This window comes from Gopherus flavomarginatus, chromosome 10, assembly GCF_025201925.1.
Source record: "Gopherus flavomarginatus isolate rGopFla2 chromosome 10, rGopFla2.mat.asm, whole genome shotgun sequence".
NCBI classification, from domain to species: Eukaryota; Metazoa; Chordata; order Testudines; family Testudinidae; genus Gopherus; species Gopherus flavomarginatus.
In genome coordinates this window covers 22,996,000-23,013,752 of record NC_066626.1, presented here as the reverse complement: position 1 = coordinate 23,013,752, position 17,753 = coordinate 22,996,000, and the positions used below count along the sequence as shown (strand labels likewise).

At 47.4% G+C, this 17,753-nt stretch overlaps 1 protein-coding gene across 4 annotated transcripts; it reads left to right on the top strand.

The window, feature by feature from the left end:
- Positions 1 to 290: 290 nt before the first annotated feature.
- On the top strand, positions 291 to 17,746 carry CASP8 (caspase 8). Of its 4 annotated transcripts, none has more exons than XM_050916825.1 (10): positions 291 to 506; positions 6,318 to 6,700; positions 8,897 to 9,002; positions 9,887 to 10,025; positions 10,123 to 10,173; positions 11,449 to 11,493; positions 11,569 to 11,636; positions 14,422 to 14,557; positions 15,525 to 16,026; positions 16,874 to 17,746. In XM_050916825.1, the coding sequence occupies exons 2-10, from the start codon at positions 6,396 to 6,398 to the stop codon at positions 17,007 to 17,009; spliced, it is 1,488 nt and encodes a 495-aa protein (XP_050772782.1). In that variant the 5' UTR covers positions 291 to 506; positions 6,318 to 6,395; the 3' UTR covers positions 17,010 to 17,746. The 4 variants fall into 4 exon arrangements, with proteins under 4 accessions (XP_050772782.1, XP_050772781.1, XP_050772784.1 ...); XM_050916824.1 differs by lacking the exon at positions 291 to 506 and adding an exon at positions 2,506 to 2,660; XM_050916826.1 differs by lacking the exon at positions 291 to 506 and adding an exon at positions 3,710 to 3,997.
- The last annotated feature ends 7 nt before the right edge of the window (positions 17,747 to 17,753 follow it).

Here is a 17,753-nt window from a genome sequence, read left to right as displayed (position 1 = left end):
CCACTGCCCTGTGGAATATGTACGTCACTGCTGTTGAGTCAGAAGCTGGCAGTAATGACACCAGCACACATTTAAAACAACCCGCCAAAACTGCACTTTTGAGCATTCCACAGCCCTAAAACAGATACCACTAAACTGACTTGTTTACGATTTTGAAAATATGGTGAAATGACACACAAGTGTGTTAGGATTTCCGGGTGCTGTATCTTTTGCGGGTGGGGGATGGAAAAGGAAATGACATTACAAGGCGCTGACTCCCCCATGCCACGCCCCCTTTAAACATACTGCTCAAGCAATGTGGTTACAGGAATAAACATGCATCTTAATGCATCACACTTCCCATCAGCAGCCAGGCAAGCCAGGCGACCAGGAAGTCTTGCATTAGATTGTGTGTATACTGCTTGCCTTCATGTAAAAATGTGGCTGAGTTACCACTAACCTTAAAAGCAGCCTGGAGAACTGATTGCAGCGAAGACCGTGAGGTGGGACAACTTTGTAGTTAAAACGTAAGTACCAAGTATCTCAGGAGCTGGCTTTAGAACGGTTGGTGCCCTTTCACAGATGACTCATGCTGCCTGTGAATATACAGCTGTCACTTTAGTGAGGTACCTCTCAGATTGCTCACAAGAGATTTTGTTCCAGCCTAAAAAAAGGCTCATTGGGACCCACTCATTGCCAGCTATTTTTGAAATGATATTTTTATTTTGTATTAATCTTAGGGTAATAATTTTATTAATATCGTAGGCTAAAGCCTGAGGTCTTTCCCCCAGTTCTTACTGACTCTGGTGAACTCTCATTGATGTCAGTGGGAGTTTGCATGAATAAGGACTGGGCTGGTCATTTGTGTTTCAAGGAACAAAGGACAGCAGAATTTATTTTTAAGGGACAGCAACACATAATATTCTGCTTATAGTGCAAAAATCAGAAATACAGCACTTTTACTTTTCAGAGTGGTAGCTGTGTTAATCTGTATCAGCAAAAACAACGAGGAGGCCTTGTAGCACCTTAGAGACTAACACATTTATTTAGGCATAAGCTTTCATGGGCAAAACTCACTTCATCAGATGCCTGGAGTGGAAAATACAGAAATTTTACTTGTGTAGCAGTAATCTGCTTGGCACTGTACAGCCACACAGGATACTGCACAACCTAAAAATCATCTATTTGTTTATATCCTGCAAAGTATTACTATTATTATTTGTATTACCATAGTCCCTAGGATTCATAGTCAATGACTAGGATCCCCTGGTGCTAGGTGCTGTACAATTGCAGAACAAAAAGATGATCCCTGTCCCAAAGAGCTCAAAAGCTAATCTTTTTTTTTTTTTGGCAACACAGAAGGTTCTATAGCGATATGGGAAATAGGCCACGAGGCATCAACTAAAGGAATGTTCCTTTAAGATATGGCACAGCTGGTTTCAGCTGTAAGGCATAAGACTGATTCAGCAAAGCACTTAAGCCATGTGCTTAACTTTAAATACATATGTAAATCCATCCCTAGGACTAACTAAGGATATTTGGCATGTGGTGTCTAATCCATTTTACTGCAGAAGGACATTCATTAAAAGTTGACTATAAGCACTAGGTACAGCAGGGGGTCTCAAACTGACGGTTGTGACCCCCCCCCCAGGCGGTTGCAAGGTTATTACATGGGGGGGGGTGTCACAAGCTGTCAGCCTCCACCCCAAACACTGCTTTTCCTCCAAGTTATAATGGTGTTAAATATATTAAAAAGGATTTTTAATTTATAAGGGGTGGGAGGTGTCACTCAGAGGCTTGTTATGTCAAAGGGGGTCACCAGTACAAAAGTTTTGAGACTCACTGGGCTACAACTTGCTGTAAACTGACTTGTTATGAAACTCCATTTAAATTGTGTTACTCTACAAAGTTCTTCTTTGTTGTTGATTTTCCTAAGGTGAAAAAACATACTTTGCTTCTTTATGGTGCATTAAGAAGGCCTGAAAACCTTAGGTGGTTTGGACATATCTGCATGACTCCTCCTCCCCCTTTGTTGTTTTAAATTAGAACTTCAGATATTTTGTAACCCTGAAACGCCAGAAGATTGGCGGATTATTGGGTTTATAGTATCTATTAAATTCACATGCCTGAGAAACATTTGTGCTGTCTTTGTTAAAGCTCCAGTACTTCTTTTATTGAGGAGGGGCAGGAGGAAAAAAATCACAGTCTACATTTGATCAGTTTTTAATTTGCAATGAAAGAGATGCTGGGGCTCAGGCTATGAACTACCAAGCCTAGGGGTGAGCAGCCAGGCCTAGCGATGCCAGGGCTCAGCCCTGGCACACTATAACCTCTGCACTTGAGCCCTCCAGGGAGTCATCTCCCAGAAACAGGAAGGAACTTTGCAGTCCCCCTAGTGCCAAGGGTAACAAAACACCCAGCGCACGTGGCACCACGGGGGGCGTGGAGCCATGAACACGGCGCCTCCTTTCGGGCTGCACCCAGCACCGAGGCCAGAAACTGGGGCCGCCACTGTCCCCCCCCCCGTCAGCGCTTCATGTGTGGCCGGGCTGAGGCCGGGCACGTCTTTCATTGCACCTCAGGCCCTGCCCCCACTCCCCGCCTCTGAATGGCTCGGGGCTGGCTTCGCCGCCAGCGCCGCGTCTCTTTGTTACCCGCAGCGGCATGAGCGTGCGGGGCAGGTGAGGCGCGGGGCCCCAGCGGGGGCGGGGCAGCACTGAGTGACGCGGGGAGGGAGGTTTTTGGACGGCCGAGGGCGCCGTGGCGGCTTCCCCGGGCGTGTAGCGGGGCAGGCGGAGGCCCGGGGCGGCCGGGTTGGTCGCGCCGCTGCGGGAGGCGGCGGAGCTGCTCAGGCTGCCGGGGAAGGCGGGCGGTGGAGCCGGCTGGAGCCCGCTGGCTGCCAGAGCCCGGGCTGGCGGGCGCGGGCTGCAGCTGGGCAGCGCCCCCTTGCTCAGGCGGGCTGGGCGCGCTGCTTCCGGGCCGGGCGCGGGGCGCTCCGGGGCGGGTTAGCGTTGTCCCTGCGTCCTGCTCGAGCCCCCTGCATCTCAGCGCGGCCTAGTGCCTGGAGCCCCGGGCGGGGGGCGGGGGCCCAGGCCGCTGGGGGAGCTGGAGCAAGGGCCCGTGCCTCAGTGTCCCCCGCTGTAAAACGGGGCTGTGGGCTCATACTCGCCCTTGTGAAGTGCTTTAAAGGCGCCTGAGGAGAAGTGCTGAGGAAGGGCCAGGGTGCGGCACACCGGGAAGGACGCAGGTTGCACAGGGTTCGTGCTGTCGGGGCAAGAGGGCGCGGCTCTCAGCTTACATCCAGAGGTGGCTTCTCGGGTGTTTCAGGGCTCCTGGCCCTCCCCTGCCTTGTCCCCAAAGGGCTGGTGGGCGAAATCAGACAGAGAGGGGGGAAGGTACAGACTTGCCCGCTTTCTAAGGGAGAAAACCGAACACACTTGTTCTGCCCTGAGGCCCCCCCTCACTTCAAACACCCCCCCCCCAGCTCTTCCCCACTCTCACTCATTTTGACTCGCTGGGGCAGGGGCTTGCAGTGCAGAACGGGGGGAGGGCTCTGGAGTGGGTCTGGGGGTGCAGCAGGAGCTCTGAGCTGGAGCCAAGGCGTTAAGTTCGCGGGAGGGGGCTCAGGGCTGGGGCAGGGGGTTTGGCTGTGGGAGGGGGTGCAGGGTCTGGGAGGGGGCTCCGACCTGGGGCAGGGGTTGGGGTACAGGAGAGGGTTGAGCCTGCAGGCTCCGGCTGGGTAGCGCTTACCTCAGGCAGCTCCTGGTTGGCAGCATGGCTGGGCTAAGGCAGGTTTGCTCTGCCTGCCCTGGCTCCGTGCTGCTCCCGGGAGTGGCCAGCATGACTGGTACCCAGGCTGAGGCGCAGCCCCATGGCTCTGTGCAGTGCACGCTGTGACTGGTTGGATCACAGAAACCCACCTGGGAACTGCCAACTGATGTGCCAAGACTACTTCTGCCCCTGCTTTCCTGCCAGCTTGAGACTTCAGCAGCCTGTCTTGTTGAGCCAGACACCTAAGGTCTGAACCACCTCCCCCAAAGCTGCAGACTTAACTGAAAGCAACTTAGAGACAGGCACACTTCTGTAACACTCAGATGCCTGACTCCCAATGGAATCTAAACCCCAAATAAGCTTTACATAGAGTAAAACGGATTTATCAGAATAAACTCATAATTTGTTTGCCCTATATAACACTGATAGAGAGAGATGCACAGCTGTCCCCCCCCCAGGTATTAATAATCTGGGTTAATTAATAAGTAAAAAGTGATGTTATTAAATACAGAAAGTAGGATTTAACTGGTTCCAAGTAGTAACAGACAGAACAAAGTGAATTACTAAGCAAAATAAAACAAAACACACAAGTCTGCATCTAATACAGTAAGACAACTGAGTGCAGATAAAAACCTCACCAGTTCCAGTAAGCTTCCTTTTACAGACTAATCTCCTTCTGCTCTGGGTCCAGCAATCACTCACACCTCCTGTAGTTACTGACCTTTGTTCCAGTCTCTTTCAGGTTTCCTTGGGGGGGAGAGGCTATCTCTTTAGTCAGCTGAAGATCAAATGGAGGGGGTATCCCACAGGCTTAAATAGACTTTTTCTTGTGGGGGGGAGCCCCCCCCATCCTCTCACCTATGCAAAATCCAGCTCCAAGATGGAGTCACATGTCCAAGTCACATGTCCATGCATGACTGAGTTTCTTACCAGCCAAGCCACATTGCTGAGAAAGCTCCGATGTGGATTGGTGTCTTAGAGTTCATTGTTGGCTCAAGTGGTTCTTGACTGGGCATTTAATTTGCACATTCCTTTCTCAATAGAAATCAAGCAAGTGTACAGCCAATATTCCTAACTTCAAGTACAAAAATAATTCATGCATACAAATAGGAGGAATATATTCCGTAGATCATAACCTTTACATAGATATGTTACATAGCGTATGTCACATAAAACATATCCCAGTTATGTCATATATATATTCATAAGCATGTTCCCATGGAGACTTATGGGATACACTGTCACACCCGAGCCTGCAGACGCTGCCCCCACAGCTCCCATTGGCTGCAGTTCCTGTCTAATGGAAGCTGTGGAGTCAGCACTGGGGACGGGGGCAGCACGTGGAGCTTCCCTGATCACCCCTGTATCCAGGGGCTGCAGGGACATGCTGGCCACTTCCGGGAGATGCGCAGAAGTCAACTGAGATTTATCACTGACTTCAGTGGGTGTAGGACGGGTCGGCAACCTATGGCATGCGTGCCAAAGATGACCTGGGTTCAGCAGCGGGCTGAGCAGGGGCTGGCAGCTGGGATCCCGGCAGGCAGCAGCATGCCATTAAAAATCCTGCTTGGCCCAGCCCACTCTTCTCCACCCCTCCTGCTGGCATTTGCACATGCTTTCCCGACCTCCGTCAGTTCCGGCGGAAGGTTGTGTTTCCAGGTTAGCATGTCCATACCGCTACCTGGTGTCCACGGAGTCTGAGTGGCCCCGCCAGCGGTGGCAGGAAGAGGGAGCCGGCCCAACAGGAGTTGCAGCGCCCGTGAGGCCTGTAAGTGGGGAAGGGTCCTCGGTCCCAACTGGGCCATGCGCCCGCCTGCTCCGGGCACGGCCAGTCCCGCTCCCTGGACTCAGGTAGGCTGCTCGGGGGTTGGACTGCCGGTGCCGGGATGAGCTTGGCTCTGTACTGGGGCAGGCTGCATCCCACAGGCCAATCCTGAGCCCCGGGGCTGCGGCTCACCACCTGCTGGACCTGGGAACAGCTGGGTCACGCCTCTTTCCCCAGCCCAGGTCACTGGACCCTGCTCCACTCCGGCATTGAGGGAAGAACCCAGGAGTCCAGAGTTCAGAGCCCTAGTCTCTGTCTGCCCTCCACCCCCTCGAACGACTAGAGCCCAGCTGGAAACCTAGGAATCTAGAGTCCTCACTCCCAGCACTCCTCCCCCGAGTGTCAAACACCAGCCCCTTCCCAGAGCCCAGGAGTCCTAACTCCCCCTCAAGCCCCTGCCCTCATCCCTGCACCCCACTCTCACGTACCCAGCCCTCTGCCCTGACCCCTGCACCCCGCACAACCCCAGCCCTGACTCTAGCACCCCCCCACATCCCCAGCCCCCCGCACACCTCATGCATTGACTCATGCACCCTCCACCCCAGCCCCCTGCCCTAACTCCTGCACCCCCCACACATACCCAGCCCCCACACACCCGATGCCCTGACTCTAATACTAGAATGAATAAAGGCATGGCAGCTCCAAGGAACAAATGAAAAAATAAATAGGTACAAAGTTTATTATGAGACTATTTGCAAATTGCTGCCATACCAGATACATGCAGCTGTTTTCTTATTCACAGTCTAAACAGAGGCCACTTGGGACCCTTCTTTCCTTTTATCTACGACTGAAATAACCTTTTGTCAACTGTCTGAGGAAGATGGACTTCCACAAGCTCCTCTACACCATCAGTGAGGCTCTGGCCACAGAAGACCTGGTGGCTCTGAAGTTTCTAAGCCTGGAACACATCCCACTGCGGAAGCAGGAAGGCATCCGTGATCCTGAGGCCTTATTCCTAGCGCTCGAGGAAAAGGGCATGATGGAGGAAGACAATCTGTCCTTCTTAAAGGAGCTGCTGTTCAGGATAAACCGCATAGACCTTCTGACTGATAAACTGAGCTCCAGCAGAGAGGAGATGGAGAGGGAGCTTCAAATTCCAGGGCGGGCAAAGGTATCTCAGTTCAGGTGGGTAGCTCTGTATCATATTGGTGCGGGATCTAATGCCTCATGAAAAATTAAGTATAAATTATGGTAATGATTTTCATGGGATTTGTACCTGTGGTTTGTCCATAAGTGCTCTCTGAGGGCCTCGGCCTCTTCCCAGCGAAATCAATGGAAGTTTTGCCATTGACGTTAATAGGAGGCACATTAAGTCTGCAGAACAATTATTCAGTCCTTTTCATAATGTGTAGAAATAAATTGCTACCTTGATGTGCATGTTACTGTACAGTAAATGTATGTGAATCTGACACTGATGCAACTTAAACAGCCTGCAAATAATAAATGACAGAGTAAATTGCGCATTCCTTTAAATAGTAGATTGGAAACAGTAATTCATCCCAGGGGAGGGGTCAGATTCTCAGACCCATGAAGTCTGTATTTGCATTTTTCTAGCAGGGCAAAGCAGATTTACATGTGGCATGAGTGACTATCTGAGGCTTCTCCTAGAATGGAGGGAAATCCCTGGCTGGTATGAGCTTGACTTGGGTGCCCTTGTGTCCAGATGCTAGAATGACTGCTGGTGACAGTCAGAATATAGAGCAGCCCTGAGGCTGTCTTCTTTATTATCAGGGGCCAGGCCGTCACAAATTGGCACTAGGACCAAAAGTTGCAAAAGCAGAAAAGGTCTTTGCACTATTGCCTTTCTCAGCTGTTCCGTGTTTTACTGAGGATCTGGCTGCAGCTGTTTAATTAAATTGGAGGATTACATAGTATTAGTGCTCAGACTAAAGAGCAGCCTATTTCCAGAAAATCAAGCTCCTGGTCTGGGTAAGTGACATTAAACACTTTAGGTCCCAATTCTGTATGATGTTTCAATTGGAGTTGTGGGGTGTGTCTGGCCCGAGCCTGAAAATGAAAACCAGCATCTTCCTTTCCTAATAAACAAATTCCTCTTCTCAGCAGGCGGGAATCCAAGGAGAGTGCACTTGGCTGATATAAGTGGCTCTCCTTGATGTGGAGCATGGGCAGTAACTGCTGTAATGTGGGATTTACAAGGAAACTGAGGCAAGAGGCTTGTATTCATTGTCTGTCTAGTTAGGACAGTTCAGTACACCCCTGATTCTAGAGCCGGTTGGGTTAGATTAGCTGCTTGCTCCTGAGAGAAGGGTATCCTGCGCAGAATATACAGCAGCTGTCTGCCTCCCATAAAAGCACCATTCCTTGAGGGCCCCCACATGGCTTCTGCCCAGCTCTGGTTTTGAGTTTGCTCTCCATCCTTATTGCTCATTGACTGAGTGGAGACTCGGCTGTACAGTAGTCCCTGGCTGTGGTCTGAGATAACATGCATATAATGCAAATCCATCCTTCCTTCCATTCCCTTCCCTCTCACCAATGTGTGTGCTTCTGTCCTGAGAGTTCAGTAAAGGAGGATACCCTTCTCCACCAGCATCTGCCTTTAAAGTTGCCTGTCGGTAGTTGAGTGGCATCCTGTAAAGCTGTTTAATGGTCCCAGATGTTTAAAGAGCCATACTTGTTTTTGGTGTATCTGCAAGTTACATTGCCTCCGCAGTGCTGCAGGACAAACTTTGGATTTTGTTCTATGAATTTGATTAAAATACACACATACACACACCCCTCACATGTGAATGGTCCCAGTTTGAGGTTTTTCAGCTCCACAGAGGGTCTTGACGCTGGCTGTAAGATAGATGTGGAACAAAGCATCTCTGTGGGCATTCACCTGCCAGTATAAATATGACTGCAGTGTAAACTGATCTGTTATGTCTCAGTGTATTTATCATAGACTATAGCACGTTAGGAACTTGGGGGGTTATTGGTAATTGATGAAAACTGAGAAAAAGCATTGACTAATAATAACTGACCTGTAAAAGCCATCAGCCCATATTGGGTTCTGGTTGGGCAGCTCAACTTAGTTTTTCAAAACTAACTCATTTTGGCTGCATAAAAAGAACTATGTTTGAATTCCAGGTTGTCCTGGGACCAAGCGAAATTAAAAAAAATTGATTTCTTTTGTGTTAACATTTGTGTCTGTGTGGAAAAAAATACATTGTGCGTGTGTATGTGTGTATCTCATACAGTTTTCACATTTTGTGCCATGTATGCTTCTAGTGAGCACTTAGTAGCTTGCCAGCACAATATTAAATAAAGCTCAGATACCAACTGGCTCATACTGAGCGAAGCAACTCCCTGTTTTCCTACCAGGTACCTGCTCTTCCAGCTTTCAGAAAACATAACAACAGATGAGTTGAAATCTTTGAAGTTTCTTCTGAGCAAAGAGCTTCCGAGGTGCAAGCTGGACAATGAGATGGTAAGAATTGTTTCATTGCCTTTAGCAGATCCAGAAGTTGTTTAGGGTGTAGTGGGAAAACAGGGCTTCTTTGGGAATGGCCACCCTATGTTTCCACATCTTAACACCACTTCCCTTCCCCCCACCTCCAATCAGGAATATTTCTGGCTAGGGACTAGATGGCTTATATGCTTCATTATTATTAATCATGTTTTTTACTGTAGTGTCCAGACTGTGGCCCTATTGTGCTAGATACTGTATAAACAAATAAGCAGTAGACAGTTCCCTGTGCCGAAGATCTTATAATCTAAATAGACAGGATAGAAATAGTAGAATAGAAGGGGTAGTGGATTGAACACTTCATTTTCTCTCATTACAAAGAAAAATACACAAAAGTCACGTCAGATCCAATATGGAGATGGGGGCTCTGCTCTGCTGGAGGAATCATCTTTTGATGAGAGATGCAACTGAGGTCTCGGTTGCTTCTGCTGAGTCAGATGAATGCTCAGGCGTGAGCAGATTCCTATGTGGCACTGTTGCTCGGCCTGTCTACGTTCCACTGCACTTTTTGCTGTTGAGACCCCTTTGCCTGTTTTCCTTCCAGAGGCAGCTGCTCTTGAGGAGTAGTTGAAGTGATTCCAATAAGTAGTTCAGCAATTGTTAGTTAGTGCCCCATGGGAATCCTTTAAATGAAAAGCACAGTATAAATATGAGATCACCACTGTGGGCCCATCCTACCCGGGTCTGAGTAGCCTCCATTCACAGTGGTGTGCTGTGCTGTGGTGTGGAGGATGATCAGTGCCTCTGAGGCTACGGCTCCACAAGAAGAGGCACCTCTAGACTGGAGAATGTGGAGGGAAAGTAAATTCTATCTCTAGCAGAAAATTGTCTTTCTAATTGCCCAGACACTGATCAATGTTTTCATTGAGATGGAGAAGAAGGGACTACTGGCAGAAGAAAACCTAGAAATCCTCAAGACTATTTGTGAGAAAATTGACAAAAGCCTTCTGAAGAAAATCGAAGAGTATGAATTAGACCGAAATGGTAAAAATGGCCTTTCACATCAGTTACTTTTGAATTGACACATCAGCTTAATGTGCTAAGCATCTATAGCTAAACAACAAATTTCTTTCCCATGCAGTGGAAATGTATATCACGGAAGAACCTGGAGGCCAAACAAGAGTCTCTGAAGGTAACTGACAGATTAGCTTCCAAGGAGATGCCATTTAGAACTTCCTTAGTGAATTTTCACCTCTTTTTCCCACATCTGTCACATTCTTTTTAATCCATCTACCTGTCTTGTCCCACCTCTATATATAGTTACAAAGTGAGCTCTATTTATTTGATCATGTCTAACCACCCCCACTGTTTTAAAGCCCCTTATTTTTCATAGTTACTCTAGTGAGATTTTCTTTTAAAAATGCTCTTTATTGCAATGAATATGCAAGGAGTATCAGAGAGGCCTGCTGTCTGTAGCAGGTATTATATTTTACACGCAGGCTGCAGTCCTGCCTCAGGCTCCATGAACACAGATCCATGCGCTGTCTCATTGACTTCACGGAGATGCTGATGCAGGCTCTGAGCCCCAAGGAGTGCAAGGAAAAAATGGCCTATTTAATATCAGTGTATGTAGTTAAGGACTCTAAGAAGTCTTTGCCTCCCCAGCAGACTATGTGGCATAGTGGATCGAGCACTGTATTGGGACTTGGGTGATCTTCGTTCTAATACCAGCTCTGTCTGTGGCCTGCTAGGTGACCTGGGGCAGCTCAGTAAAGTGGGGGATAATGATAATGATCTCCTTTAAAAGTATTTTGTGATCTATAGCTGAAGAACACTAGCTGCCAGGGAGGTAGTATTATTTTTCACTCTATACATACACACAAAAACGTTCAAAATCCATTCCTGGAGGCAAGGAGATTTCATAGAGTTAATCTGGTGTTAGCCAGAAAGGGAGTGGGTACTATGGATCCAGTAGTCAAGGTCTGTGCAGAAAGGCCCTGTGATTTGAAAGGTACTCACTTACCATGTAAGGCTTTCACCATTATGTACCAAAATAGGAAAGGACTAGGGAACCATAGAAAATTCATGCTTTACCTGTACTTTGGCTTTTGTCAGTACAGTAGATAGGGAGTTGAAATTCCTATTGGATAAATAGCTTTACCAGTTCAGTATTTGGCTTGTCAGCACAGTTGTGAGAGTGGATGAAAAACCCTTTAGATAAATAGCTATTATCCTAGCAGTGTACCTTGATACACAAGAAGCAAAGCGTTAGGGGCCTGGGCCTGCTCCCAGTGAATTCATTGAGCAGTTTTACAATTTTTTTTTCAGTTGGCACAGGATCAATTCCTGTGTCATTTTACTCCAGTTGGGCCACTTTGAAACAAAACACTTTTTGCAGCCAAAGCCCTCGCACATCTTACTGAAGTCAGAGGGTAGTACTCATTGTACTTTGCATTGCTGCTAACAGGAATTACACACGTGTCTCAGGAGCAGACTACTGGACCTTTTAAAGGTAAATTTCCCAGATGATAAAATTTTATGCTTTATCTAGTTCTATGCCTGACTCTCTCTCTCTGGATTATTTTAGTCCGGGACAGCCTTTGGCCTTCTCAGACTGCATCCGATTCTCCAGGCATCCAGGAAGAAATCCAGCAGGTAAATCAGGATTAAAAGTTACTTTAGGGGATCTGGCTGTATATGGGATATTGTTGTGTTGGGCAGATGGTGGGAAGGGAGAGTATTAAGCAGCAAACGGATCTGTCTGTGAAAATAAAACCCTACCGGCTTGTCACAACAGCGGTTAGCCTTTCAGTGATTGGCATGAGCTAGACATTTTGATGTGAGTTTTTTCTGTCTGTGCAGAGAGGCTGTCTGTGAGGTGGAAACAAGTCACTTATGGGATATTTGTTCTTCTGAAGCCATGTCAGTTGGGGCACAGGCAGAATGGAGCACAGTTATTAAGCTTCAGCAAATCTGTTACTAGAAAGTCTTTTGTTTCACGGGGTAGCTGGAAAGGGCCCATTTCTTGAACAGAGGAAGGGCAGAGTGAGTTAACCCTGTTAAGCAGCGCCAGAGAGCGGAGTTGCTCTGTGTTAGGGTTGGATGGTTGGGTTTTTCTTTTAAACAAAGATGAAAATTTTGATTGGCAGCTATCCTGGTAGATGCTAAATATCTCATCCTGACCCCCAGCCCATTTGATTCTTCCAAATATTGCCATTCATTATAAGACAAGAATGCTACGGTTTTACAGCGATGGCAGCTCTATAAGGCCCTGTTTTCTCTACTTCACTCTCAGCCTCTCCAGGCACCATACTGGGGTTGCTGTTGCACTGGTGTCTCTCCTCATTTGCTACTCAGGGCTGACCTTACCTGTGGAGGTGGTGCATTGTTGTTGCTGCAGGCTCCAGGACTGGTCTCCGTCCTCCAGCTCAGGGTGCCAGTCTCAGGTGGAACATGGTGGTGGATCAGTTTCTCCTGTCAATTTTATTTTAAATTTGTTTTTATTCATTTTTGTGCAGTTGAGACTTCTAATCTTTCTCCTACTCTGCCCCTGGATCTAGTGAACAGAGCGTGGTGGTTTCAGCCACCTTGCCTCCCTCCTGGAGTCCTCTGCCCCTGCTCTGGCAGGACAAAGCTGTCCTGTAAACACCCAGTTTTAAATCTAAGGACCTCTCTCTGAAAAAGAATTTGCAGGCTCTACAGCAGGGGATGTATTCCCTGCTTGGTCCCAGCCATCTGACCCTTGTGCTGCTACGGCCCAGGCCCCACCCTGCCCTGAGGAGCCACAACTCCAATGCAGAAATGTTCAGTGAGGCTTCTGAGGAAGAGTATAAGGACGAGGAGGAAGCGATCGGGCCAGTGCCAGGGGTAATCCCTGCGACAGAGCTGGGCTGGAAGGGGAAAAACCCCTGAAAGGATCCAGTCCCTCCCAGGTGTGTGGGGGCTCCTACACAGCTCCCCTTCCTCTGGCTGTGAGTCGGGGGATTCTCATGATTAAGGTTAAGATTCTGTCATGGGTATTTTTAGTAAAAGTCAGGGACAAGTTGCAGGCAATAAAAAATTCACAGAAGCCCATGACCTGTCCCTGATACTTTCCAAAAATACCAGGGAGGCGGGAGAAGGCAAAGAGCGCTGCTGGGGCTTGCAGCGGGGTGGCCAGAACTGGAGGGTGGCACCTCAGCCTAGCCCTGATGCCTCCAGCAGTAACAGTGGATCACACCCCCAAATGCCACAGGCAGGGGCATGAGCTATGAGTAATGAATAAGGAGAGCAGCTGCTAACAGAGAAAAAATTCAGGTAAAAAATTTCTCCTTTGGCTCTAAACCCTGCAGTTTCACTTCTGGACAGCAGAGGGTACTAACACTCCCTTCTGCTCTTGGCCTAATAGCCCTATCTCTGCCTGGCCCCTGGGGGAGGCAGGAAGGCTTAGGAGTACTGGGGGAAAAGGAGAGCACAGGTGTGAGAGTGAAGATGACCAGATAGGGCCCTGTGAGGGGAGCAGAGGGGGCCACAGGGTGAACACTGTCAGGAGGTGGCCATAGATGAGGAGAGTGAGAAAGTGCTGGAGGCAGAATTAAGGCAGAGGGAGATGTGATGCAGTAGAGTGGGGAAGGGCCTGGATGCGGGAGCAGAAGGGAGCTGTTTGATGGGGAAAGAGTCAGGGGCAGGCAGGATATGATTGAGGAGAAGGACTATCGGGGGTGGCTCCAGTGGGGGAAGATACTAGGGGAGGGTGGGAAGCGATCCAAGGGTGAGATCTCACAGGAGGTGGGGAGAGAATCTAGGAGAATGGGGAGGGCAGGAGACTGAACTGTACAGAGAGGGTGGGAGCTAGGAGCAGGGTGGGGAAGAAATTTATAGGGTGGAAAAAAGTTAAATGTAAAGTGGAGGCAGGGGAAGGAAATGGGCAGGTACAAGTAAAAGCAATCAGACTGAAAACGAAGGGAGACAACGGGCAGGATGAATAATGGGTCTGAAGTGAGCAGTGAGGGAATGGTTGGAGGGGTAGCTGAGGGGGATGGTGGGGCCTGTACATCAGACAGCGGGGAAGGAGCGAGTGCTTTGTGTGAGGATAAGGAGAGGTGAGCTGGAGCAAGAAGATGAGGAGAGAAGGTGGTGGTTGAGGTAGGCAGAAGGGAGACCCCCCGCAATGCCCCTAAGTTATGTCATTTGCAGCCATGGTGACTAAGTAGCTGATGGAGCATCCCGACCTCAGCACACCCCCTACACCACAGAAGGAAGCAGGTGGCACAGAGCCTGCAATGAAGAGACGGTGTAGGGAGAATCATTGGCTGCCCCATTAGTGCAGCTCTCCAGCTGCTGTGCACTGGAACTGGGCATTAGGCTGAACCCATTGAATGTGCAGCAGGGTATATGAAATGTGAATGACGCTTGCCGCAGCTCAGGTTGTGGGTTGTTGTTCATCTGTTTTTCCGAACAGCCTGACATGTACAAAATGAGCAGCCGGCCCCGTGGAATCTGCCTGATCCTGAACAATCATGACTTTACAAAAGCAAGATCAGAGGTGCCTAAACTTCAAAACATAAAAGACCGGAACGGAACAGACGCCGATGCAGGTACAGCAAGGACTAGAAAAATTCAGGCGCAGTTTGCATATCTGTGAACTCCAGGGAAATTGGAGTAATCCGAGAGAGGGGAAGAGGTCTGGCCTATTGTATGAAATGTACTTAACTAGTTATCATGGCATTCACTGTCAAACTGAGATGGGATATATCAGGTGGGGTTCCACAGTGGTCTGTCCTGGATCCAGTACTATTTAATATTTTCATTAGAGACTTGCATGATGGAGTAGAGAGTACTTTTGTAAAATCTGTGGCTGACACCAAGCTAGGAGGGGTTGCCAGCACTTTGGAGGACAGGATTAGAATTCACAATGATCTTGATACAATGAAGAATTGTTTTGGAATCAGTAAGACAACATTCAATAATGACAAGTGCAGGTCTTTGCACTTACGAAGGCAAAATCCAATGCCTAAATACAAAATGGAGAATAATTGGCTAAGCAGCCATATTATAGAAGGGGATCTGGGGATTATACCGCATCACAGATTTAATGAGTCAACAATGTGATCTATTGGGAAAAGAAGCAAATGTCATTCTAGGATGTGTTAACAGGAAGGTTGTAGATAAGATAGGAGGTGATTGTTCTGCTCTAGTCGGCACTGGTGAGGTTTCAGCTTTAGCACTGTGTCCAATTCTGGGCACCACATTTCAAGAAAGATGTCATTTGCAAATTTGATAAAGTATGCTCTCTACTCTATCATGGAAGTTGTTAATGAAAATATTGACAATATGAGATCACTACTGTTCAGGCCCTTAGATCCCTCATTTCCTCTCTCATGCTCATTGCTGTGGTAGCAGAGATAAATTCCCATTCTGAAAACATAAGTGATGGGGGTGTAGAATTAAATGTATAAGGGTGGGGAAAACAGCATGAACCTAATTCTCTTTAGTTACTGATTAATTTATTTAGTAAAAGTTACAAAATGTCTGCCCCCATTGCCCCTTCTGTTTACTCTCCAGCGGCTCTGAGAAAGGTCTTTACCAAACTTCACTTTGAGATAGCAGAGCACAAAGACCTCACTGCAGAGCAAATCCGTCACACAGTGCACGTCTACAGGAACATGGATCACCGTGACCGGGACTGCTTTGTTTGCTGCATCCTCTCCCATGGTGATAAAGGCATTGTATTTGGTACTGATGGGCAGGAAACAGCCATCCAGGAACTAACCACTTCTTTCACTGGCATGAACTGTCCCTCACTTGCTGGAAAACCAAAAGTGTTCTTCATTCAGGCCTGCCAAGGTGACACATTCCAGAAAGGGGTACATATAGAAACAGATTCTGCAGAGCTGGATTCTTCTGTAGAGGCAGATGCAAGATTTCAACTGGAGTGCATTCCAGATGAGGCAGACTTCCTGCTTGGAATGGCCACCATGAAGGATTTTGTTTCCTACAGAAGTACAACCCAGGGCACTTGGTATATACAGTCACTATGCGAGCACTTGGAGAAGAGCTGTCCACGGTTAGTACAACTTATTTCTGCCGTATTCATAAAAGCTTTTAACGCTGATTTGTATATGTACATACATTTTGTCACCTCTTCATTCTTAGCCTTACACCTTGTCTATACAAAATTGCACCTGTTGAACTTAAGCTGTGATTTAATTAAATAGGTGCAAATACCTAGGCAGATACCCTTACCAATGTCAGTTTTTAAACTGACAAGTTAAACCAGTGCTAGCTTCTTGTGTAGACAAGGCTTTATACAAGTGGTGCAATTAGTGGAATGGTTGGGTGTTCTCTGCACACATCTGCCTCACCTGGAGTGATTGTAGGGAGAGTACCCTACAACCCTCATTGATACAAGTGTTGTGTAAATCTGAGGATGAAGAGTGACACACATGTATAATATAAAATCCTATTACAACTGATCTGTAGTTGCTGTCTCCTACATAAGTGAGTTGCACCTCAGTCAGGTATCTGCAGATATGTGTATGGAGGCAAGGATGGGAGCATGTACCTATACACGCATGTATTTGTACACACAGAGACAGGTCTCTCTCTGTATAAAATAGAGAGAATCTCACACACACACTGCTCCTACATACATACAAAGAGAAATACCTAAATAGGATCCAACTCACTTGTTTAGAAGACAGCAATTACAGATCAGCCACTGTAAGTTGTTCAGTGTAGCATAATAAAGTTAAATCCATTATTTGCTCGTTCCACAGAGCATGCGCTGCTGGCTTTGATCAGGATATGGGATAATGTAGTAGCATCTTTAAGCAATCAAAAGGTGTTAGTGGACAGCAGGTTAGGTGAACCCCTTTGCTGTTGCTAATGCTGAGATTCTAATCTTTTGGCAGAGGAGAGGATATTCTCTCGATCCTGACAGCAGTGAACCGGGAGGTGAGCAGGAAGAATGACAGGCTGAACCAAGGGAAGCAGATGCCACAGCCCAGTTTCACACTCAGGAAAAAACTCATCTTCCCGGTCAACTGAACAGGGAACTGTAGTCACCTCAACTTGAAATCTGCTGTGGAAAAGTCTGCAGTCAGTTCTGGGCTTTCATTAGTTACAAACTCTCAGCTTTCAGTATGTGCTCTCAGCTTGGGAACAATCATACCTTTTTTTGAAATGCAGCTTTCCAGAGAGCAGGCTATTTCATTAGAAGTGTTCACTTTTTGTAGTCTGTCAGAATTATGAGTACAACCAGGTTGCTGGATAGCTCAATGCTCTCACCAGTGCCTGTAGATCAGTGTTTCTCAGCGACCGGTCTGTGGACCGGCACTGGTCCCTGATATCTCCCTGACACAGTTTAGGAAGGGAGCAAGCCAGTCCCTGGTATCAAAAAAGGTTGAGAAACTCTGCTGTAGATGATAGCCGGTATTAATATAGAGGCACTTGGCCACTTTTTCAAATGATGTATTTTTCAGGGAGAACTATTTACCAAATTTGGAAAACAAGATATTGACTAACTTAGAATCAAGTTTAAGGTTGTGCACATGTGTAGCTAGTTTATGATCAGCTTGTACAAAAATAAAAGTAAGTTTGAGAAAATTTTATATCCTTGAAAATAAGGATACACATTTTAGTCCAACAGGATAGATTTTGAAAAAAAAAATTGAAAGTATATGGCAAGGGCTTATACCAGAAGTGCCTTTTCAAAGCACTACTGCTGTTAACGTGCCTGACCATCATAGTAAGTTCTTTTCTTAATAAAGTGTCCATTATACTTATTCAGCT

What these genes read in the sequence shown, in the direction of transcription:
- CASP8 (XM_050916825.1), top strand. Translation starts at nt 6,396, where the DNA reads ATGGACTTCCACAAGCTCCTCTACACCATCAGTGAGGCTCTGGCCACA. An exon ending in CGGAACAGACGCCGATGCAG is followed by an intron (nt 14,558 to 15,524) that starts GTACAGCAAGGA and finishes TTTACTCTCCAG; the next exon opens with CGGCTCTGAGAAAGGTCTTT. An exon ending in TTGGAGAAGAGCTGTCCACG is followed by an intron (nt 16,027 to 16,873) that starts GTTAGTACAACT and finishes ATCTTTTGGCAG; the next exon opens with AGGAGAGGATATTCTCTCGA.